Source organism: Rhinoraja longicauda, chromosome 1, assembly GCF_053455715.1.
Source record: "Rhinoraja longicauda isolate Sanriku21f chromosome 1, sRhiLon1.1, whole genome shotgun sequence".
Classification (NCBI taxonomy): domain Eukaryota; kingdom Metazoa; phylum Chordata; class Chondrichthyes; order Rajiformes; family Arhynchobatidae; genus Rhinoraja; species Rhinoraja longicauda.
In genome coordinates, this window is record NC_135953.1 from 127,850,178 (window position 1) to 127,874,712 (window position 24,535).

Here is a 24,535-nt window from a genome sequence, read left to right on the forward strand (position 1 = left end):
TTTTTCCTCTTTACATACCATGTTCTCTGATCTCAGCTTATTTGTGGTCTTCATTCCATTCCAAGTTAATTGCTGCCGATCAACATTCTCTTCTGACTATGTGAATTATAAGTATTTTTTCAATTCCTGTCTTCTTTCAAAGCTACCGTTATTGTTCATTTTACTTGTAAAGTACAGCTGCGCCTCTCCCCTAACATTCTTCTCAACTTCTCAGAGTCTCCAACTCTGGGTGGGGTGTGTTCCATCATTTGGTCTGTGAATCACATTTGATCTACTAAATTACTTTGTACTTTGGAAATACGTACCCATATTGTTGAAAAGGAAAAGACCAGCTCTTTCTACGCTGTTGATTTATTTACCTTCACGCCTACTGCTTTAATGGTCCATGCCAATCTCAAGAAGTTTAAGTGAGTGCCTATTTTACCAAGGCCTGTCATTGAGTAGCAAGATTCATCGCTGAATCTTTTTTCCATGTAATCTGCTGAATTGTGTGTGTGTGTGACTCACTAAGAGTGTAAAGAGACTTATGGAGGAGAAGGGGGGAGAGGGGGACGGGACGGGACGGGAGGTGGATGGGGGGGAGGGGGATGGGGGGGGGGGCAGCAGGACTGCCTGAGGGGGAAGGACAGAGGGTGCCCCTGTCCTGCTTCCAACTCCTGACAAATGGCAAGGCACATGGGTCCTCTGATAGGCTGGTATTAGTTTGTTTTTCTCTCATGTACCAAGAAACAGTGAAAAGCTTTATTTTGCCTGCTATCCATGGAAATCGCACCGTACATGAATACTATGGGTAACACAAAAAAAGGGAGAAAGGAAACAGAATGCAGAATGTTGTTACAGGTACTGAGAAAATGCAGATAAAAATAAAATTTGCAAGGGCCGCAACGAGATACATTGGGTGATCACGGCATCATTAGCTTACAAGTAGTCCATTCAAGAGTCTGACACCCGAAGGGGGATAAACTGTTCTTGAATCAGGTGGTACATGGTTGCCTGATTGGAGTGGGGAAAAGACGAATGTGATATAATAAGTGATCCTTGATTATATTGGCTGCTTTCCCGAGGCAGCATGGTGTAGATAGCGTTGATCAGGAGGGGGAGGAGGGCGAATGGGGAGGCTGGTTTGTATATTGGACTGGGATGTGTTGGGGCTGGTTGTTGCTTGGTCATAAGGTCTCCCCTAATTTACTGGTGCCCTCTCCTAATTTACTGGTGCTCCCCTAATTTACCAGTGCTCTCCCCTAATTTACTGGTGCTCCCCTAATTTACTAGTGCTCTCCCCTAATTTACTAGTGCTCTCCCCTAATTTACTAGTGCTCCCCTAATTTACTGGTGCTCCCCTAATTTACTAGTGCTCCCCTAATTTACTGGTGCCCTTCCCTAATTTACTGGTGCCCTTCCCTAATTTACTGGTGCTCCCCTAATTTACTAGTGCTCTCCCCTAATTTACTAGTGCTCCCCTAATTTACTGGTGCTCCTCTAATTTACTAGTGCTCCCCTAATTTACTGGTGCCCTTCCCTAATTTACTGGTGCCCTTCCCTAATTTACTGGTGCTCCCCTAATTTACTGGTGCTCCACTAATTTACTGGTGCTCCCCTAATTTACTGGTGCCCTTCCCTAATTTACTAGTGCTCTCCCCTAATTTACTGGTGCTCCCCTAATTTACTGGTGCCCTTCCCTAATTTACTAGTGCTCTCCCCTAATTTACTGGTGCTCTCCCCTAATTTACTGATGCCCCCCTAATTTACTGGTGCTCTCCCCTAATTTACTGGTGCTCCCCTAATTTACTAGTGCTCCCCTAATTTACTGGTGCTCTCCCCTAATTTACTGGTGCTCCCCTAATTAATAAAGATACTTTTGAGAAAGTCATCTGTCAATGTCCTGGAGCTGGCATAATTGACCCAACAAATCACAGCCATTATTACTCAGAAAGATTGGGTACTCTTGCCAGTAGAGAATTTATCAATTGATGCCTCGGTGAGGTCACGGTGGCGCAGCGGTAGAGTTGCTGCCTTACAGGGAATGCAGCGCCGGAGACTCAGGTACGATCCTGACTACGGGTGCTGTCTGTACGAAGTTTGTACGTTCGCCCCGTGATCTGCGTGGGTTTTCTCCCACACTGGTTTGTAGGTTAATTGGCTTGGTAAATGTAAAAATTGGCCCAAGTGGGTGTAGGATGGTGTTAATGTGCGGTGATCGTTGGTCGGCGCGGACCCGGTGGGCCGAAGGGTCTGTTTCCACGCTGTATCTCTAAACTAAACTAAAATGCCCACTTCAGTTTTATTAAAGAGACTGTATTCCAAGTTTGACTAAAAGCTGTATAAATATCGAGGCCAGTCATTCTTGCCTACCCTTGAAAATAGGCTCTTTTGGCGAAGCTTCTAAATCAGAGGGAGAATGAAGAAGGGTCCCGAGCCAAAACGTCACCTATTCATGTCCTCTAGGGTGGCGCTGGGGCAGACCTGGCACAGCTGCTGCATCATGGTGCCAGAGACCCGTTGGGTCCACCCTTGGGTTTTGTCTGTGTGGAATCTGCATGTTCTTCCTGTGACCATGTGGGTTTCCTCCGTCTGCTCCGGTTTCTCCCCCCCCCCCACAAAAGGCAGGTTTGATTGTAGGTTAATTGGCCCCAGTAAATTGATGATGCCTGACCCTGTACAGTGATGATGCCTGATCTGCTGATTTACTCCAGCAAACTGTGTTTGTTTTTTATCTAAATCAATAATCTTGTCTGTTGAATCATTTATTGCATGCTACTACCCAAAGCTAATCTGTATAAGTGACAGCTTATTGTTGCATAAAAGTATAAGCCTAGATCAAAAAAGTAGCAGATTCTTTTAATGGTTAAGCCTTATCCAATGTGATACTAAGTCGCATTAACTGGTCTCAGGTGGTGGTTCTGCATTCCTGTAAACTGCTAGTCAGTAGTTTAAAATAACTTCTCTTAACAATCTGCCCGCTCTTGAAGTCCATCTTGATGCTTATGTTTTAAAACTATTCTTGATAAGCTTAATGCAGGTATTTCCTTCATAAATAGCTTATTGCCTTGCTGGGCTGAATATGGGAGAGACAGAAAAAGTGTCAAGTGATGCGGCACTTACGGAGTCCAGTATCCAGAAGAAGGAAAAGGAGAAAAAGAAAAGGTCACGCGTAAACAAGGTGCTTTCTGAGATTAAAAAGCAGGTGGAATTTTGGTTTGGTGACGTAAACCTCCACAAAGACCGTTTCCTCCAGGAACAGATTCAGAAATCCAGAGATGGATGTGAGTAGTGACTCATAATATAATACTAGACCAAGTGGACCCGTTGGGGCCCAAACCTCTCCTGCATTGGTGCAGTACCCTCTCCTCCCGCCCTCCCCCCCACCTCCGCCACCCCCGCCCCTCCCTCCTTCCTCCCCCTCCCCTCCTCCCTCCATTTTACCTCCCCCCTCCCTTCCCCCCCCCACTCCATCCCCCCTCCCTCCCTAGGAGATAGATTTAAACTTTAAAATGTGAATAACTTAAAAAATATAACACTGATTTCAATGAAACTTCTTCCATTAGCACCAAAGGGACGACTGAGTAAGGTGGGCCTGAAATTGTCACGCTATCATGTACCGTTTTGGCTGTAGTTCAGGAACAAACAAACAAGAGTTTTAGTAAGATAAACAATTAAAGATTTACATTTATTTATATTTAATTATTATTTTTCTTATCCCTAGATGTTGATATATCTGTGCTGACAGTGTTCAACAAGATGAAAAAATTAACCACAGATGTAAAACTGATTGCAAGGGCTTTAAAAAAATCAGATGTTATTGAGGTGAGCTGGAATCATGTTACTGTTGTGAATAGGCGGTACACATCCATACAATGCAAGCTATGCATTCATATTATTAGTTTTTACAATTCCATGTCACTTAATTTCTAGATTTTCACAGAGAAAGGCAGCATCGGTATGTTAGAAGAGGTAGGTATTCTGTGGAAAAAGGAAGTGATTTTGGGATGTCATTTGGCTGAAAACATGTTCTTTGAACTGAAACGGTAATGTGGTCTTTAGGTGTTAAAAGATTATAAAATACCAAATATAATGAGGACAAAACAAAAATTAATTGGTGCCTCCTTCATGTTAAAGGTGACTAATGCCCCAGTGAAACGAATAATATACTCGTAAAGCATTAGATTGGGCACTTGATGATGATGTTTTGGAAATTATGATCTGGGAGAAAATTAGCAGGCGCTTGGGCAAACATGGTGGATCAAAAGAGAAGCAAGCCTGATTCGCTGATTGTATCTGATTAAAAATTGAGTATTTTTTTGATCAAGCTCCTTCTAATTTTCTCCCAGATTATAATTTCCAAAGCGTCATCATCAAATGCCCAATGTAATGCTTTATGAGTATATTGTTCGTTCGACTGGGGCATTAGAGTCACCTTTAACATGAAGGAGGCACCAATTAATTGTTTTGATCAGGTAATTGAGGGTACATGAAACGGTACAACATGTTAAACATTTGAGTATAAGAGCAAGAAGGTCTTACTGCAGTTGTCCAGGGCCCTGGTGAGACCTGGAGTACTGGGTGCAGTTTTGATCTCCTAATTTGAGGAAGGACATTCTTGCTATTGAGGGAATGCAGCGTAGGTTAATTCCCAGGATGGCGGGACTGACAAATGATGAATGAATGGATTGACTGGGCTTATATGCACTGGAATTCAGAAGGATGAGAGGGGATCTTAAATAAATTGATACCCTTTGTTGGTAAGAATGAAGTGGGGGTAGCTTGGTGAATGGTTCAATTTTAAAAGATATGCAAAAAGAAAGTGATTGCATATATGCACAAATCTGTGATAGTAGCAGGACGTGTTAAAACAGCAGATGACAGTATTTAAAAGTCCAGCCTTTGGATGGGACCTGGGTCATTAATCTTAAGCAGCATTTTATCTAGTTCTGGGCAAAATATTTCAGAAAACGCATGATGGTGTTGGTTCAAGGATGTGAGTATTAATCAGGTTATTCTTCTACATTGAAGGTTGAGGAAATTTGATAAAAGTTGTTTAGAAAGAGTAAAAAGGCATAAAGTAACACTAGATGGCGCAACAATCACATTTGTTTCCGATGTTTGGCAAGAGTGAGAAAGAGTTAACGAGGAAAGGTCTTCGACCCAAAACATCGCCCATTCCTTCTCTCCAGAGATGCTGCCTGTCCCTCTGAGTTACTCCAGTATTTTATGTTGATCTTTGGAGTAAACCAGCATCTGCAATTCCTTCCTACACAAGGTTTTTTTTTAGAGTGGTTTGATCTGAAATGTACTGTCTTAAAAGAATAGTGGCTGCAGCTTGAATGGTTACAGCACTTGGGGGTTTTGGGGACCACACATATGAAACATGAAAGCTGACGTGCAAGTACATCAGGTAATTAAGGTTTATTGGGTACTGGCTTTTATTTCAAGAGGGTAGTATAAAAGTAAGGAGACCCCATCTAGAGTACAGCGAAGAATGTGTCCCTTTATTTAAGGCACTTCGGAACAGGTTCTGACGGAGGGTGTAAAGATTGTCTTATGAGGAAAGGTTAGCCTGTGCATATTGGAATTTAGAAGAATTAAAGGTGATCTTTTTGAGAAGTAAGTTCTTAGGGAGCTGGATAGCGTTAATGCTCGGAGGGTATTTCTGCTTTTGTGACATCAAGACTGGAGAGAGCATGGTCTAATTAAAAATGTGAGACTGAGACTTGACAAAAGCTAAGACAGAGATGAGGAAGAATTTCTTCTTTCAAAGGGTTGCGAATCTTTGGAATCCCTCTGCCTCACTTAGGAAGTCAAAGCAGTGAAGGTTTCAAAGGTCTTTTATTGTCACATGTACCAATTAAGGTACAGTGATATATAAATTACCATACAGCCATAAGAAAAAAAAAAGCAACAAGATACACAAATACATAAAAGTTAACATAAGCATCCACCACAGCGGATTGCCCACATTCCGCACTGTGATGCAAGGAATGAAATTCCTCTTTATTCCCCACGGTCGGGGCAGTCGAACCGAACCATCCGTCGGGGCGATCAAAGCTCCCGCGGCTGGCGGTTGAAGCTCCCGCGTCGGGACGGTCGAAGCTCCTGCGGCTTGGAGTTCCTGAAGTCGGTCTCTGACCAGAGACCGCGGGCTCCGTAATGTTAAGTTCGCAAGCACCCACAGTTGGAACTCCGAGGTCAATCCCTGGCAAAGGGATCGCGGGCTCCGCGATGTTAAAGTGCCGTAGGCTCCCTGCGGTGGAGCTCTCAAAAGTCGGTCTCCAGCAAAGGCCGCCAACTCCTCGATGTTAGCCGGCAGTGCAGACGGAGATACGATACGGAAAAAAATTGCATCTCCGTCGAGGTAAGAGATTAGTAAAAAGTTTCCCCCAACCCCTCCCCCACATAAAACAAGCTAAAGAACGCTAAAAACATATATTTAACACATACTATTAAAACACAAAGGAAGGGGCAGCCAATGAGGTTGAATCCTTGAATATATTCAAAGTGAGATACATAGATTTTCAATCAGCAAGAAAAGCAATGACTAAGGGGAGAAGGCTCAGAAAGTGAGCATCAGGAAAGTTGTACTCACCTTGATCTCATTGAATGGCAGAGGAGTCTCGGGAATGAACAACCACCTTTTGCTGCTATTTTTATGATCTTACAAACTTTTCAAACAGTACTAGATAAATTGAAGATATAGCTGCAACTGGGAGCGGCATACACTCTTTGAAAGCTGTATCACAATAGGTTGAACCTTGCCTTCTGAAACTGACAATCTAAAATCTTTTGGAAGTGGGGCAACAGTTTTGGTAAAAGTTTTGTTGCTGCACTTCCAAAAGATTTTAGATTGTCGTAATGAATTAGATGATTTAAAGATGAGCACACTATAATGTCCATTTGAGCCAGGAAAATACACACCGTGGAGGATTTGGCTAGTTTTTACATGAATTGTGGGGTACATAAATGATTGAACGGAGATAGCTGTAAATCCATCCATTATTCAACCTTATGTTGCCCAATGATTTAAAAAGTGCAGACCAGAAGGCTGCAGTCACAGTTGCCTTTTTCCTATTATTTTTCCTTTAACAACAGGATTCACAGCAGATAAGCATCACCATAACCTGTTTATCGAAAGTGGTGGTTACAGACAGTTGGATAGTTCCATTCTTGATATCTTCTTCCACCTGATGTCTTCAATCATATCGCGAGTCCCAGATACGCCATACAACAGTTTGCTATTATATATTAGATTTCCAACAGTTAGGGTAAAAATGGAAAATAGTTACTCATTAACTGCAAGGAGAACCTTGAAAAGCAAGTTCCTTTCTAATCTAATTTATAGTTTAAAACAAAGGTTCTTCAAATTGTTATCTACAGCTTAATGTGGAAGCGACAAAAATAAGGCGACGCCTGGCATTGGGAGTCCAACCGCAAGATGTTGATGCCCGTACAATTTATGTGGTATGTATGAATAATCTCGGTATGATCAGTGACTGAATTTCCCATTAGAGCTGAAGACAGCCATTGATTGCATGGACTACCACTGTGTGATCCTGCGAATTGACCTTGCCAGCATGGTAGAGGTCAACCACAGATTTTCCAGCACCCGGCACCACTACCCTTGGTTCCAGAAACTTGCTGGATTATCCGTTTTGCCAGAACAACATGGCACGGCCTCCAAAAGGAGTCGAACGGTACTAGAATCCTCTGCATGGGAGGCAGAGATATCAGCAAGCAAAGTCGGCTATGGGAATGGATTCTCCGGCTAAATCTGACCTGCCAAATCGGCCATGGAAGTCCCAATGAGGTTGATTGGATGCCTCACCCGGCCTAAGCACCGCATTTTGGGAGGGGGGGGATTTAAGTGCACTCATAATTTTGTCCGTATTAAAGGTGCCGGACCATCAGTTGCTGGAAAATTGGTGGTGAGCCTGCAATTGTTATTGCCAAGTTTCTTGTCATATGCACCGATACAGGGAGGTACAGGTACAATGAACAACTTGCTTACAGCAGTATCACAGGCATCTAAACTCAGCCAAAGTACAAATTATCTGCGGCAGTACAAAAACACAAAAAGCAAATCTAACCCCCAGAGGTGAATCGTGGTTGGTGTTCCATCGCTGAGGTAGGATAATGCAAGAAATTTGTGGGTGTAGGATAACAGAGCATGCTGGAGTAACTCAGCAGGCCAAGCAGCATCCATGGAGGGAATGGACAGGTAATATTTTAGGTCGGGACCCTTCTGGTGGTAGTGGGGGAGGAGGAAGGGAGGGCTGGAAAGGAGGCAGGAGTGCGAGAGAGCCTGGCGGGTAATAGGTGGATACAAATGAGGAACTTTGGTGGCAGATGGGTCAACAGACTAGAACTGAAAAGGAGATGAGAGGAGTGAAATGTAGTCAGGGAGATAAGTGGAAGGGGGTGAAGGGGTGGGAAAGATGGGCAGGATAGTTTGAGCGATGGGTGCGCATCATGAAGTACACGAAAGGGGGGGGGGGGGCGGGAAGGGGTCGTTACTTATAATGGGAGAATTCATTGTTCATGCTGTGTAGAAAGGACCTGCAAATGCCTGCATATACCAAAGATGGACACAATGTGCTGGAGTAACTCAGAGGATCAGGCAGCATCTCTGGAGAAAAAGACCCTTCTTCAGACCCATGTTCATACTGTTGGGTTGTAAACTACACAAGCTGAACAAGATCCTTTTCCTCTATTTTTCCTGTGCCTTCGTGGAGCATCATGTGTTTTGCATGGAGTTGCCCAACAGAAAGGGTGACAGATGGGAAGGGGGTGGGAGTTAAAATGGTTACTAACTGCAAAGCAGGCAATTAACTTTTTCAGGAACATCTAATGCAAATGAGCTGGGGGGTCCCAGGGTGGATGTGTAGGGTCATGTCATATCTCCTACAGTTGTAGGTGAAGTACTTGAGGAGGGGGGAGTGAACTAGTGGTAGAGGTAGTGGTTTCTGGAGAAAGTAGAATGGAGTGGATTTGAGAATATTGCTTGCGTTCGTTGGCATTTAGGATGAGAGGGGATCTTATAGAAACATATAATTCTTAAACGATTCTTGTCCAAATTTTGGTGTCCAAGGGGGTGCCTGACAGATGGCAGTCAGCACACAAGTAAAATGGGGGGGGGGGGGTGGATGCTGGCGGCACGGTGGCGCAGCGGTAGAGTTGCTGCCTTACAGCGAATACAGCGCCGGAGACTCGGGTTCGATCCTGACTACGGGCACCATCTGTACGGAATTTGTACGTTCTCCCCTTGACGTGTGTGGGTTTTCTCCCGAGATCTTCGGTTTCCTCCCACACTCCAAAGACGTACAGGTACGTAGGTTAATTGGTTGGGCAAATGTAAAAAATTGTCCCTAGTGTGTGTAGGATAGTGTTCATGTGCGGGGATCGCTGGGCGGCGTGGGCCGAAGGGCCTGTTTCCGCGCTGTATCTCTAAATCTAAAAAATGATTCAGAGAATGCTGCTTGTCACATCCAGAATCAAAAGATTTGACAACTGAAGTATGGGAATTTGCACGAGGTCAAGTCACAGCGCAAGTTGCCCATGTCTAAAAACTATGCCCAATCTACAGTTGTCACTGCTGCCTTAGCCCCATGGTCCTCCGCACATTCCTGTCCAGAATCAATTTTGAGATTTTGGTTTTACTATATGTGGCGGCAGTGTCGCAGCAGTAGAGTTACTGCCTTGCAGCACCAGACCCGGGTTTGATCCCGAGTACGGGTGCCTTCTGTACGGAGTTGTATGTTCTCCCCGTGGGCGCATGGTTTTCTCCCCAAGATCTTCAGTTTCCTCCCGCACTCCAGAAATACAGGTTCGTACATCGTTGCTCTGTATAAGTGTAAATTGTCCCCAGTTTGTGTAGGATAATGCTAATGTGTGGGGAGATCGCTGGTCGGTGTGTTCAAAGGACTTTTCTCTGAACTAAACTAATAAAAAATTCTGTTTGCTACTTTTAGGAGTTACTTCCTAAAAATGTCTCGCATAGCTGGATAGACCGTGTATTCAGTAAATGTGGAAATGTAGTCTACATCAGCATTCCTCGATATAAAACAAGTGGTGACCCAAAAGGATTTGCTTTTGTGGAGTTTGAAACGACATCAGGGGCCCAGAAAGCCATTGAGGTAACTCGAGAGAAACTTGCAAAAGCTAACATGAGATGTGAAAAACATGGGTTATGTGGGGGAAATGTGGGGAAAAAAGTGCCCACTTGTGAAAATTGGCATGTGTGTAGGAAAAATGTGAATTAAGAGCAGAAATTATCTTAATTAAATTTGAAGGGTCTGCATGTGCATGTATCGGAAGTCATAAGGTCACAAGTGGTGAGAAGCAGAATTAGGCCATTCAACCTACCAAATCTACACCATGCAATCATGGCTGATCCATCTCTCCCTCCCAACCCCACTCTCCTGCCTTTTCCCAATAATCTCAAGACACCAGTAATAATCAAGAATATCTGCCATAACAATATCCATTGACTTGGCCTCCAAAGCCTTCTGTGACAAAGAATTCCAGATTCGTCACCCCGACTAAAGAAATTCTTACTTGTGTCCTTCCTAAGGGAATGCCCTTTAATTCGGAAGCTATGACCCCTGTTCCTAGACTCCCCACTTGAAGTCACAGCCTCAGAATTAAAACCTTCAATATCCTCATCCAGATCATTAACACAATGTAAAGAGCAGCAGCCCCAGCACCGACCCCTGCAGAACTCCGCTAGTCACTGGCAACAAACTAGAAAAAAAGGCCTCTTTACCGCCACTCTTTTTATCTTCGGCCATCTAGCCAACCTGATATCAATGCCAATATTTGCTTACCAGGGGCTCTAATCTTCCTTAGCAGCCTCAGGTGTGGCACCTATCAAAGCCTTTCTGAAAATCTTACCGTGTGGCACCTATCAAAGCCTTTCTGAAAATCTTACATCTACTGACTGGCCTGCCATTTACTTCTACAAAGAATTCCAGATTCAAGCAAAACCTCCCCTTCACAAAACCATGCTGACTTCAGCCTATTTTATCATGAATTAAATACTCTTTAAAATCCTTTCTAATACTCTAAAATCTTACCAACCACCAAAGTCAAAGACTAACCGGCCTACAGCTCCCACTATTCTGCTCGGCCTAGTTCCCACTATTCCGCTTTGCTCCCTTGTGCAGTGGGATAATATTCCAATTTTCCAATCGTCTGGAACCATTCGACTATATCGCGATTCTTAGCTAGTACTTAAAGAAGCAATGCTTTTAGGGAAATGGAATGTATAAATAATTCCTTTATGCTTTTCCCCTCAATCCACTCCCTATTTATTGGGCTACTAATGAAGATTGCCCCCAGAATTCTTGCGAATGATACAATCAATTTAATTCCCTTAAATGTTGTCACAAGTAGTGAGTGCATGAAAATAAAAACAATTAATGTAGCCATGATGTTTTAAAATGTTTTTTTGTGAAAAAACTTTTTTTATTTCCAAGTTGTTAAATAATCCACCAGAAGATGCACCACGAAAACCTGGCGTTTTCCCCAAAACAGTAAAGAACAAGCCTGTTCCTGGGTTTAACTCCAGTGATGGCAATACCCCAGGTAAAGATTTTATTAAGTAGCTTGGTAGCACAAATCTTCCACAAGTTTATTCATAGTTCTCAAGTTTTTTCAAAACCATTCTCTGCAGAGGAGAAAGAGAAAAAGAAAAAGAAAAAGAAGAAATCTCGAAAGACCGAAAGCTCTAGTCAGTCAACTGCTGAGGCAATGGACCAGTCCCACAAAGAACATGCTGAGACCTCAGACAAAGTGAAGGGGAGCAGAGTTGTACACGATGAAACCAAAATGTCAGATCCTTGCAAAGCCAAATCAAAAGGTGAAACGCGAAAACGAGAAAAAATAGCAGAAGAATCCAGTAGGAAGAAACGGAAAAGACATAGTCCTGAAAAGCTGGAATCTGCGTCCTCTACAAAAGTGAGAAGAATTGACAGAGAAAAAGAGAAAACAGACAGTGAAAGGGACATCAAAGGTAGGTGGATTTTAAAACATTCAGATTAAGAGCCAGAATACATACTGTATGTTGAATTAAGCAATTTGTTTTATTTTTAAGATTTTTCAACAGAAGAGCATGGATCAGGTGATAAAAAAGACGAATCCATGTCCAAAAGCAAGAGAAAACGGAAAAAAAAACATAAAGATAGACACAAGGTGGAAGAAGAGGCTATTCCTCTGAGAGTACTATCCAAGTAAGTAGACAATGGAAGTGGAATATTTCCAGTACCAGATTCAAACAGTAAATGAATGGTGTTAGTTGTTGTACTGCATATAGAATTAAATCATCCAAGGAACTAGGATCAGTGGGGTGATGGTATAATACAATTTCATGATACAGGTTTGTACATTTAAAACACCAATATGAAGCACTTACTTGCAAGATAAAACAGCAAGTTTTCCATGTTGGTGTTTCAAAACTACAATAAGCTTTCAAGATCCAAAATGCACTGCAGAAATCCATGAGGTCTTATCATGAGGCAGGAATCCCAACAAGAGAGCACTTACTTCATGGATAGCAAGTTCTCACATGTTAGAGGACCCACCTCACAATTGCTTCCATTGCAAAATTGGGTCATCTTGGGAATGAATATTGCAACAAAAAAAATCCCATACAAAGGTTACTACAATAACTTATTTAAAACAATTCAGTACAGGTATTCCTCTTAAGTCTTGCTTCTGACTTTGGATATAATCGGAGTGTGTGTTGAGAAATCCCAACATAAAAGCACTTACTTCAGCAACAACTCAAAACAGCAAGTGCATGAATGTTAGGGAATTCTTGCCACTCAATTTCATGGTGTACTTCTTGCAGCAATCTATAAGCAGTGTACAAACCTCGGGTTTTACGAGTGTGTGCAGTAGAAATCCCAACATGAGAGCACTTACTTAAACCGAGATGGCAAGCACTCGCATGTTAGAGGCTCTAAAGCAATATCTTGTCCCTTCTGCCAAAATAAAAGTGTACACGTTTACTCTTGTCCAAAAATGCACGACGAGATATTCTCATGCTCACACCATGGCCTTTGTAAAGCCACCAGGAATTATTGCACTTAACAAGCCTTAACTGTTGCAGAAATCCCAATATGATAAGCACTTAATTTTAATAGAATGCACAGCAAATGCTTACATATTAGGATCTCTAAAACAATTGATAACATTGAATCATCCTGCAAAAGAGGAACATTAAAGATTATGTAACAAAGTCCTTAAGTTAACAAAGGGTCTTCCTAACCAAATCACATCCCACCCCAGTGACACAAAATCCCAAAAGCTTCTATGGCAAACCTCCGATGTGATTTGTATTCCACTGTTACCCTAACAAAAAGCACTTACTAAATGTTATGAAAAAGGAATGCTTTGCTGTTAGGTGAGCAGGAGATCACGAGTTGGGCAAGTATGAAAATACTACACCGACACTTTGTAGTACATGTGTATGCCAAAACTGTAGGTTAGGAATTCCAACATGTGAGTACTTACTAATGTAACCTGAACAGCAAGTTTCACGTATTGGAGTGACTAGCAACAGTGTTAATACCCGGATGAAACTAGGGATACAGAGGGGTAGGATTGGCATTAAAAGTAGACATAAAAATGTTGATACTGGACAGTGCATCACCATTGCTGAAGTGCAATACCAAATAAAGAGGAACAGCATTGCACGATTGCAGTGGTGGTGCAGTGTATTAGCTAGTTGTTCTTTCCAGAGTAAAATTATAGCCCATTCAGTTAAAAACTTTTGTTAATGCTCAGTTCCCTCAATTGTATCAGCAGTTTCCATGTTTTTCCTGACCAATTAAATATATTATGTAACACTTCAAGTGAAATTGAACTATTTTTACATGCCACAACTTTTAAAAACATAATTTAAAAATCTAATGAAATTTAACATCACTTAATGTCATTAAAGTTATTACCAACTTGCTTGAAAAAGGTGCAGTAGGCAAAGAATTAAATATCCACTGCTACTTCAACATAAAAGCACTTACTTGTACTATCACAGAAAGGCTTCTAAGTTGACGTAATAGGAGACATTTTACATCAATATTCTCAGGTAAAGGAAAATATGCTGCACCAGTAAAAGAAGGCAACCTCCTCAAGACCTTACACAAACCAAGTATTACAGTTTTTACCAAACTGAATTCTTCCAAGGATATCCTTGTTTCATTTCTTCCAACCTTCCTTCTTCGCTTCTACAGCCAAATGACTATTTCAGCTTCTCAGTCACTGGTATTTATATTTCTTTCAGGTAAAGTGATTTTAATTAGCTACCTTTTCTGAAGGGGTTGGACCTTTGAGTTTCTATTGTTCTAGCAATGTATCAAGACCTGTTTGCCTCAGTGGGTGGTGCCGGCATGTTAACAAGCTGCAAATGGCAGCAAATGGGGCCATGTGCTTAATTCAATATCTGCTTTTGTTTAATGGAATTAAGATAGTCTGCACAATGATGCATTAGCACACAATTTTTTTCTAAACAATGTGACTCAGTTGGTTATTGTTCTGAATATTTGCAGTAATTTAAATCAAGGATCTGTTTTATCCTGATTTATCTGAGAGGAGAACTTATCGAAACGTATAAGATTATTAAGGGTTTGGACACGTTAGAGGCAGGAAACATGTTCCCAATGTTGGGGGAGTCAAGAACAAGGGGCCACAGTTTAAGAATAAGGGGTAGGCCATTTAGAACAGAGATGAGGAAAAACATTTTCAGTCAGAGAGTTGTGAATCTGTGGAATTCTCTGCCTCAGAAGGCAGTGGAGTCCAATTCTCTGAATGCATTCAAGAGAGAGCTGGATAGAGCTCTTAAGGATAGCGGAGTCAGGGGGTATGGGGAGAAGGCAGGAACGGGGTACTGATTGAGAATGATCAGCCATGATCACATTGAATGGCGGTGCTGGCTCGAAGGGCTGAATGGCCTCCTATTGTCTATCATTCAAGATTCATTTCAGTTTATTTTTAAAGTAAAATACCGAATATATGTGTTTTCTGCACCAATCTTCATTGCATCCCCTAACCCATATCGATATTTTGTTGTACTGAAAGGTTTTGGGCAGATCAAAGTGTGTGCCTCACCAAACTCATTATCTTCCACGATGTTTGCTTGCAAATGGCCAGTAGATCAGAGAGTAATCTTACAGCAGCTTGCTGTAGAAAATATAGAAACTGCTATGTATATAATAAGATCATATAATAACAATCTAATGAAGACATAATCAATGTTTAGTTATGTGTGAGGGATAAATATTAGTCCGAATACTGGAGATGCCTACTGCTCCCTTCAGAATAGTGCCTTGATATAGGAAAAAAAAACTTTGGATGCTGGTTTAAATCGAAGGTAGACACAAAATGCTGGAGTAACTCCACGGGTCAGGCAGCGTCTCGGGAGAGAAGGTATGGGTGACATTTCGGGTCGAGACCCTTCTTTTGCAGCTACCTTGAAAAAGGGTCCTCAATATAAGGTCTTATCTAAAAGACCATGCAGTATTACCATCATCTCAGTTACGTCTATCTACATTGTTTTTGCTCAGGTTTTTCTTTCAATATATTCTATTTATTAGAAAATCTATGCCTACAGGTCTCGCATTAGGCAGTGGTTTACATTTTCACAATTTATATGTTTCACACCCACTGAGTTACTCCAGCACTTTGTAAGTGCACTGTAGGTTTAGAATCGTCTGCCCAGGAGATAAGTCTGCATTTGTTTCTTTCTTTGTTCGTTCCGGTTTAGGCGCTGTGCACATGGCTGCCAGTCAACAGTCGCTTGTCCTGTTTTTTTTTCACTTTTAATTTCAAGGTTTTGTGTACCTTGTTATGTGTTGTGACTGTTGGCACACCAATTTCCCTCTGGAGATTAATAAAGTTTATCATATTGTATCGTATCCCTTTTTGTTAACCAGCATCTGCAGTTCCTTGTTTCTCCATGTTTCAAGCCATGTGTGGTACAGTCGTTTACTTTTAAGTCACACGGCATAGCTTTGGATCCTTTTATATTTTTCCACAGAGTAGTTTAATTGGGATGGTATCACGCAGTACCTTTCGCCCATTGATCCTTCATAGATTTTTGTCATTTTATGCATTATTGATGACACTCACTGAACTCAGTAATTTAATGTGACAAATGTTTCCTCCTTTGTAAATAAAGAATGTGATATGTTAGTGACATCACCTCTACTGCTTGGAACTATTTGTGAGAGAAAATGTAAGGGAACATATTTGGAAACTCAATATGTTTTTAAAATATGTCATGAAAAATATTTTTTAAGTTGATCATCCATTTCATTGTTTTACCAGGAAAGAGTGGATGGATTTGAAGCAGGAGTACTTAACATTGCAGAAGTCCAGCATGTCCAACTTGAAGAAAACTATGTTAGAAATCAAACATAAAAATGGCAATGAGGCAATGGAGGTGATTGACAAAATCAAAGAGGATTGCAAAGACGACGAAGGTCAGTTTCTGATTCCAAAATGGAGAAATTAGGAAATGATTTAAGTCAGGATTTCCCTTTGAATTCCATGGATTAGAAAAATCTTCCACCTTGCTCTTACGGGGTTTAGGGATAGAATTGTGTTTTGACTTCCGAATGCAAACCTTGGGTATGAATGCCGAGATGTAAATATTGGAGGGAAATTAAGGAGGCAACAAAGGGATATAGATATTTTTAGGGAGTGGGCAAAGATCTAGATAATGGAGGATAATTCGAGAGTTTTGAGAGTCCATTTTGGAAAGAAAAATATTTTTTAAATGTATTATCTAAATAGAGAGATTGCTGAGGTCGAGAATGATTGCAGGATTGATTTGTTAAAGACTGGGGCTGCTCAGCTCTGGGTGATCTGTTTGATTCTGACTTTGGGTGCAGTCTGTGGAGTTTGCATGCACTCCATCTGATCTCGTGGGTTTTTACTTGGGTGCTGCAGTTTTCTCAAGCATCTCAAAGACATTCCGTCCGGTAGGTTAGTTGGCTACTATAAATTGTCCTTGCTATGACAGTAGGATCAGTGTGGAATTGATGGACGTGTAAGGGAGAATGGGTTGCAAGGAAATAAATGGTGGGTATTTTGCAAGAAATATTACTTGCTGATTGGTTGGTTGCTTTAAACCAGGGGCCTCCAGACTTTTCAGCGTGAGGGCCACATTATATATTTGGCACATTTTTGCGGGCCGTAGGAAAAAAAAAAGAAGTGTGAGTTTTATAAATTTAATGAATTCAAAAAAGTTTATATTAGGTTACGTTAGATTAGATTAGGAAAGGTTAAACTAGGTTAGGTTAGATTAGGTTAGTTTACATAGGTCTCCAAAGACGTACAGGTATGTAGGTTAATTGGCTGGGTAAATGTAAAAATTGTCCCTAGTGGGTGTAGGATAGTGTTAATGTGCGGGGATCGCTGGGCGGCACGGACTTGGAGGGCCGAAAAGGCCTGTTTCCGGCTGTATATATATGATATGATATGATGATATATTAGGTTTATATTATATTGCACAGTAATCACAGTATATGGCAACAAATTAAATAATGTCCAATTTTTTAAAAGAGCTTGACATATTGGAATATATATATACTGTAGGTATATAATTATTTATAAAACAGAAAAAATGCAGTGATCACCACTGGGGAAGAGAGAGAGAGAGAGGTAGTGAGGGGGTGGGGTAGGGAGAGGGGAGGGGAGAGAGAAAGAGAGAGAGGGGAGGGAGAGTGGAGGAAGGGGAGAGAGTCGGGGTAGAGGGAGCAGCGGGTGAGAGCAGGAGCACGGGGAGGGAGCGAGATAACCGCTTATGAGGTGTTTGCAGAGTAATCAAACAGAACCAGAATCAGAACCAGAGGGGGTGTCAGAGGTCCGGTGAAGGAACGCCAGCACTTGCGGGGGCTGCTCCCTTTCTCTCTCCCTCTCTTTCCCCTCTCTCTCCCTCCCTCCCTCTCTCCCCTCTCTTTCTCCCCTCCCTCCCTCCCTCTGTGGTGGGTGTATGGAACAAGCTGCCAGAGGAGGTAGTTGAGGCTTGGACTATCACAACGTTTAAGAAAGAGTTAGACAGGTACATGGATAGGACAGATTTGGAGGGATATGGGCCAAACGCAGCCAGGTGGGAGCAGTGTAGCTGGGACATGTTGGCCGGTGCAGGCAAGTTGAGCCGTGGGGTCTGTTTCCACACTGTATGACTCTATGACTGCTTGAGGTGGAGAAAGAGCACTTGGAATAGGATTACAAAAATCTCAAGTTTTCTTGATCACAACTTCTCACAAACGCCTCAAATTTATCAAAGTCCTTCTTCTGGAATGTCTACCTTTACTGCATTGTCCTCATTAAGCATCTCACAACCCACAAAAACCATGTGAAAGCAATCCATCCTCTATCCCAAAGAACTGCCTAAAACAAATATTTAACTGCCTAACCAAAATCTGGAGAAATTTTTAAAAATCACTCGGAGATGACCTGGACAGTTTTTGCTTTGGCAGCAAAGAACATCTTCATTTACACATATTTAAACTGTGTAAATCTTTACTATAAGTAAATAGATGTAAGCATTTAAACCTTAACTGGAACAATTTAACTGGTGTTTTTCATAATTTGATCTAATTTAGAAGTGTGAAGATTGCAAAATAGTTGCCATTATCTCTCCAGACAAGATCAGAGGTGTTAATAGGATTGGTGATTATAGAGCAATTTTACAGATGCATGCCTTCACTCATGAGAAGCAGAAGTTTAAATCATTCAGAATGGTAAATCTCTGGAAACTTCCTTTGTTAATCTATTTTATGGTTCATATGCTTGCTGACATCTTGGATTTTTAGGAACCTTTTTCTACAATCAATTGACTTTTTGCAGGAGCAGCTACAAATGCCAGCTACCAGCTAAGACAAGTAATAATATTTGTGACTGTGAAATGTCAGACCTGAGACTTGTCTGCTTGGATTTTCATGGCACTGATTGATAAGACTTCTCTTCTTTACTCAAGGACTCCTTTCTGCCCTGATTAAGGGAGGAACAGTAGCTCAAATTTTGCTTGGGCATCTTACACTCCAGCGCTATGACTTCTCTAACTTCAAGTAACCCTTGCTTTCCCTCTTTCTCCATCCTTCTCCCTTCCCAGTTCTCCGACCAGTCTGACTGTCCCCCTTGATTCTGTGTAGCTGAAGGGCCTGTTTTCCCCAATGGATTCTGTGGAATTCATTGCCACAAAAGCCTGTAGAGGCCTAGTCATTGGGTATTTTTAAACCAGTGATTGACAGATTTGTGATTAGTACAGGTGCCACGGGTAGGGTAGAAGACAGGAGAATGGGGTTGAGAGGGAAAGACAGATCAGCCACGATTGAATGGCAGAGTAGACTTGATGGGCCGAATGGACTACTTTTGCTCCTAAGACTTATGTTGCATGGAATGGAATGTGTTAGAAACATAGAAAATAGCTGCAGGAGTAGGCCATTTGGCCCTTCGAGCCAGCACCACTATTCAATATGATCACGGCTGATCATCAAAATCAGTACTCCGTTCCTGCTTTCTCCCCATATCCCTTGATTCCATTAGCCCTAAGAACTATATCTAACTCTTGCTTGAACACATCCAATGAATTGGCCTCCATTGCCTTCTGTGGCAGAGAATTCCACAGATTCACAACTCTCTGGGTGAAAAAGTTTTTCCTCATCTCAGTCCTAAATGGCCTACCCCTTATTCTTAAACTGTAACCCCTGGTTCTGGACTCCCCCAACATCGGGAACATTTTTCCTGCATCTAGCCTGTCCAATCCCCTCAGAATTTTAAATGTTTCTAAAAGATCCCTTCTCATCCTTCTAAATTCCAGTGAATATAAGCCCAGTCGATCCATTCTTTAGCTGCCCAGAGAGACTAGATAGGTTGGGTTGAGCAGAGAATACCAAAGAAGGTTCTGATTAACATACAAAATTATGAGGGGTGTAGATGGAAAGCTTTCCCATTAGCAATGTTTATTATCAGAGGCATATAATTACGGCAAAGCTCCTGAATTCCAAAGGACACTGCCTTAGCAACATGGAGGTTGCCTGAAAACATATTAAGAATTACATTTAGATGAGGACTTGAAATTCCATGGTATACCAGGCTACAGACTTCGAAAATAACGCACTATTGAAATGGGATCAATATATATGATCGCCAGCTTGTTTGTGATGAGCCACATGACCTATTTCCACAGAGAATGGCTCCTTGAATCTAAATGCAATAAGTGATTAAGTGTCCTTCGAGTAATAATATCTCAAAATGCTTCAGAGTTTTGAAAATGTAAAATAGTGAAAAGAAAGCCTGGCGAGAGAAGTGTAAATATCATAATGACGAGTGAATGTAAAAGATATATTAGAAGGATCTGCAGCAAATGGGAGCGGGAGAGAGCATTTTGGGGTAGAATGAAAGGACAGCATTTACACCCAGTAGACTAGAAATGTTTAAAGTGCAATACAAGCACACCTTTCCAGCCTACGATAATGACTTGATCGAATACACTACTGTCAAATGTTACTATGCTGACATTACTAGTTTTTAAGTGAGGTTTCAAACCGAGGGCCCCTTGGGTGGGTGTGAAAGATCCATAGTAACTTGAGGAACTGTGGCACCCTGGCTGATGTTTATCTTCCAACCAATATCATAAGAAAGTGATTTTTTTTAAATCATTTGTTTCATCGCTGTTCATTGGGCCTTTAATGTGCATATTAACCACCGTGATTTGAGAGCCCTTTTTAAATGTAAACTATATATTTTTTATATAAATTATTTCATTAAATTCAGATTTAACCACCACAACATAATACACCAATCTGAAGAAGGGTCTCGACCCGAAACGTCACCTATTCCATCTATCCAGCTGTCCCGCTAAGTTATTCTAGCTTTTTGTATCTCACTTCGGTTTAAACCAGCATCTGCAGTTCCTTCCGACACCAATCATATGTTTTGGTTTTACTTAACATCAATGAATGGATGAATCTATGCCCTTCTTGCTGATTTTGTGTGTTAATTATTTCATTTTCTTATGGTGATTATGTGTGATGTTTGATTGAGGCTAAAACATAGATGAATACTTATGATGACTGATGCATAAAAGCATGGCATCACCTTCTCCCAGATCATAGAGTCAGAGAGTTGTACAGCACAGAAACAGGCTCAGGACGACCAGGCTGATCGACATCTATCTGAGCTAGTCTGATTTACCTGCAATGGCTCATATCCCTCTAAATATTTTCTATCCGTTAATCTGTCAAAACTTCTTGTAAGCATTGTAATTGTAACTGCTTCGACAGCTTCCTCTGGATATTATCAGATGTTGGTTTATTATTGTCACACATACCGACATGCAGTGAAAACCTTTGTTTTGTTAGCTGTCTAAGTAAATCATAGACCAGTGGATATGTGGCAGCACATTCCATGTACCACCATTCTCTGTGTGTGAATATTTGCCCCTTTTAAATCTTTATCCTTTCATCTGAAAACTGCCTTCTAGTTTTTTATTCCCCTATCCAGGGAAAAAAGGACTGAAATTATCCACCTCATGTATACGCTTCATGATTTTATATCATGCACACGCGAATGACAGGAGCAATGCCCATATGTCCATATTTAGCTTGCTGTGTTGTATGGCCCATTTGGTAACATTCAATTGCTGTGGCACTTCTGGCATGTGAGTAGAGAAATCTGGGCTAACCCTCAAGTGTTATACTGTCACAGGCTCCACCAGGAGAGGCCATCTTTCAGATGAAACTTGAAACCAAGGCCTTTAGGGCTCCCGGGGGAATGTTGTGAAGAAGTTCAAGGGAGTTATCCAAGGTTTCACTGCAAATTTTTATCTTTTAATTAACATTTTTAACAAAATGGATGCACTGATAATTACGTGTCACTATTTATAGGAAGTTGTGCAGCCCAAATTGGCTGTGTGATTACAACATTGGAATACTGGGTTTAGGTTTCAGTTTAGGTTTATTATTGTCACATGTACCAACCAAATTTAAAAGGTACTTCTCAGATGTAAATACTGGGAAATCGTTAATATAACAATTTTAATGTTCCTTTTAATTGCAACTGATTTTCACTGGGGAGGAATTAACGTGATACATTTGATATAGGATGAAGGAAAGGATATGATCAATGCAACCGGAAGGTCTTTACTTGGATTGCATTTTAAATAAAGGTAAATTAAGGCTCAGCAATGATGTCCATGCTAAATAACTTCCTGAAACCACTTGGCTCCTTGAAGTAGAGCCGACTTGTCTTTCACATTTTGGTTCTCGTGGAATAATTGACTGTGTTAAGAGATCTGGGATTTTTTTAATATATAAGAAAATAAATTAAGTTTTACATTTTATAAAATCAAGTATATTACCCTGAATAATTTTTATTTGTTTTGAATTATATAAGCAAGCGTTAAATCAAGCATGGAATATCCTCCCAACTCCAAATCAAAGAAACATAGGAAAATGTTCACATTTCCTGTTTGACCTTAACTGAGTTGTCCAGAAAAATATCGACAATTTCATGCTTTTTGGTCTACTTTCAATTTTTTTTATGACTTTAAGACTGTTTTAGTTAATATCCAGCATTCGTTTAATATCCCTATTGCTACCCATTTTGCATTTTACACTCCTTCACAATCTAAACGATTTTAAAGCAACATCTCTGTTAATTATATCAAACTGTTGCTTTAAACTTCAGTACTCTTTTACATGTTGAAATGGAATGCTCTGCAAACCACAAATCATCATAATTAAGCAGTGTTTGAATTTCCTGCCATAAATCGGAGAGATTCTAAATTTGCTCAGTAAATTAAATTAACTCACATGAGCTATCTTGTGTCGGGTGATGAAGTTTATCTTGATTCAAGCTAAACATGAGATCACAGTATCATTTGCACTCTTTTATCAAGGTTTGATTTTTGTCAGACAAAATTGTGTGTATTGTTCAGTTGTGCACAATGGGAGGTTATTTGCTTGGTGGTTATGTTAACTAGAAGCCTGTATTTGAACACCCTATCCTGTACTGATCTTAATATCAGCCATAATTAGGTTTAGAGAGGCAAGCACCTCCAAATGGTGGGACCCAGGTTTTTTCATAAGGTGCAATATATCTCCTGCTGTGATATCTTCCTGCTGTGCTCAGGATGACTTTAGCAAACAGAAACAGTGCCTACTGATGTTTGTGAGGAACTTCTGGGCCCTTACAAGAAGTGATGGTTTGGATTCCGAGTTGTCAGTTATCTAGCAAGCAATGATTGTTTTTTGGGGGATGTACGATAGTTGCATATTAATATTTGAGAACTTATTTAATTCCTGGGTTAATTTACCATTGCAAACTCATCAACATCCCAGGGCACCACTGATAACTGAGTAAGCCTGCCTGTCTCAATAACTAAAGAGCAAGACCAGTCACTAAGTGTTGGAATCTTTTTTCTGATTTGTCTCCTGATGGTCATTCAGATTCAATTCCTGGTGCATTGTGTAATCCTGACTGAACAGGAACATTGCCTGAACAAGGAATCCACGTTAATGATTTGGAGTCAATTCATGTTAAAAAGTAAATTTGCATTTAAAAACCTACCATCAGTAATCAGGACAAATACTGCCAAAATATGTTTTTTTTTAAACTAATTTGCCAATGTTATGTAAGGAAATAAATCTGCATTTTTAACGTATAGCCTGAATATGATGCCAGATCTAGTATGTCAATGTGATTGACTCGGTAATTCTCCAGTAAGCGTTCAATGCAATGACGATTAAAGATGAACAATAATTTTTCACACAAAGTATGGAATGAGCTGTCAGAGATGACAGTGGAGGCAAGTACTATAACAATAGTTAAAAGACATTTGTACAGGTACAAATGGGAAAGGTTTGGAGCCAAATGTGGGCAGGTTGGACTAGTGTAGATAGGGCATCTTTGTTAATATGAGCGTTGTGGCTGTCTCCATGCTGTATGACTCAATTACTCTCATTTGCAGCATTACTAGCAATGTCCATAATCTCATTAATTATTATTTTTAAAACAATAAAAGTGCCTTTCTTGCCAATATTCGCTGACTGAACTTTCACACCATTGTACAGTTGGGGAATACTCTACTTGGATACGTTAGTAGTGAGGGAAGAGTGTGTTGCCTTGAAGTTGTGGTGCTGGTTTAGGTTGTGAGGCTGGGTACCGGAGCCTTCAAGAGTGCACGGGCCTGATCAAGCATTGGGAGCTTTGACTTTGGCTGCTCTGCAATGTATGAATGGAAGTGTGCCAGCCAGGATAGTTTGGGGCTTGTGACAGAAAGTGATCTGACAGGCAAGAGATGTGATGGGCCCCGGTGAGGGTAGCAGGTCATGCTAGTGATCTGGAGAGAGGAAGATGGGGTTTATTAACAGCCAGCGAATAGATTGGTTGAATAATTGCACAATTATGGTCTGGTTACCTAGTATTATTGTATCGGAAAATAACTGCAGATGCTGGTACAAATCGAAGGTATCACAAAATGCTGGAGTAACTCAGCGGGTCAGGCAGCATCTCTGGAGAGAAGGAATGGGTGACG

General features: G+C 41.1%; 1 protein-coding gene across 5 annotated transcripts in view; it reads left to right on the plus strand.

Moving 5' to 3' along the window:
• The window catches only part of larp7 (La ribonucleoprotein 7, transcriptional regulator), a 39,689-nt gene that overhangs the window by 3,122 nt on the left and 12,032 nt on the right, over positions 1–24,535 (plus strand). For 3 of the 5 annotated variants that reach the window (XM_078406447.1, XM_078406458.1, XM_078406438.1), the window contains exons 2-9: positions 3,039–3,263; positions 3,704–3,804; positions 7,369–7,452; positions 9,960–10,124; positions 11,466–11,574; positions 11,663–12,001; positions 12,083–12,218; positions 16,315–16,469. In XM_078406447.1, coding sequence (XP_078262573.1) covers positions 3,062–3,263; positions 3,704–3,804; positions 7,369–7,452; positions 9,960–10,124; positions 11,466–11,574; positions 11,663–12,001; positions 12,083–12,218; positions 16,315–16,469 — 1,291 coding nt within the window. In that variant the 5' untranslated portion in view covers positions 3,039–3,061. Of the gene's footprint in view, positions 1–214; positions 408–3,038; positions 3,264–3,703; positions 3,805–7,368; positions 7,453–9,959; positions 10,125–11,465; positions 11,575–11,662; positions 12,002–12,082; positions 12,219–16,314; positions 16,470–24,535 lie in introns of all 5 variants that reach the window. The other 2 variants (XM_078406432.1, XM_078406422.1) reach the window with 1 other exon arrangement.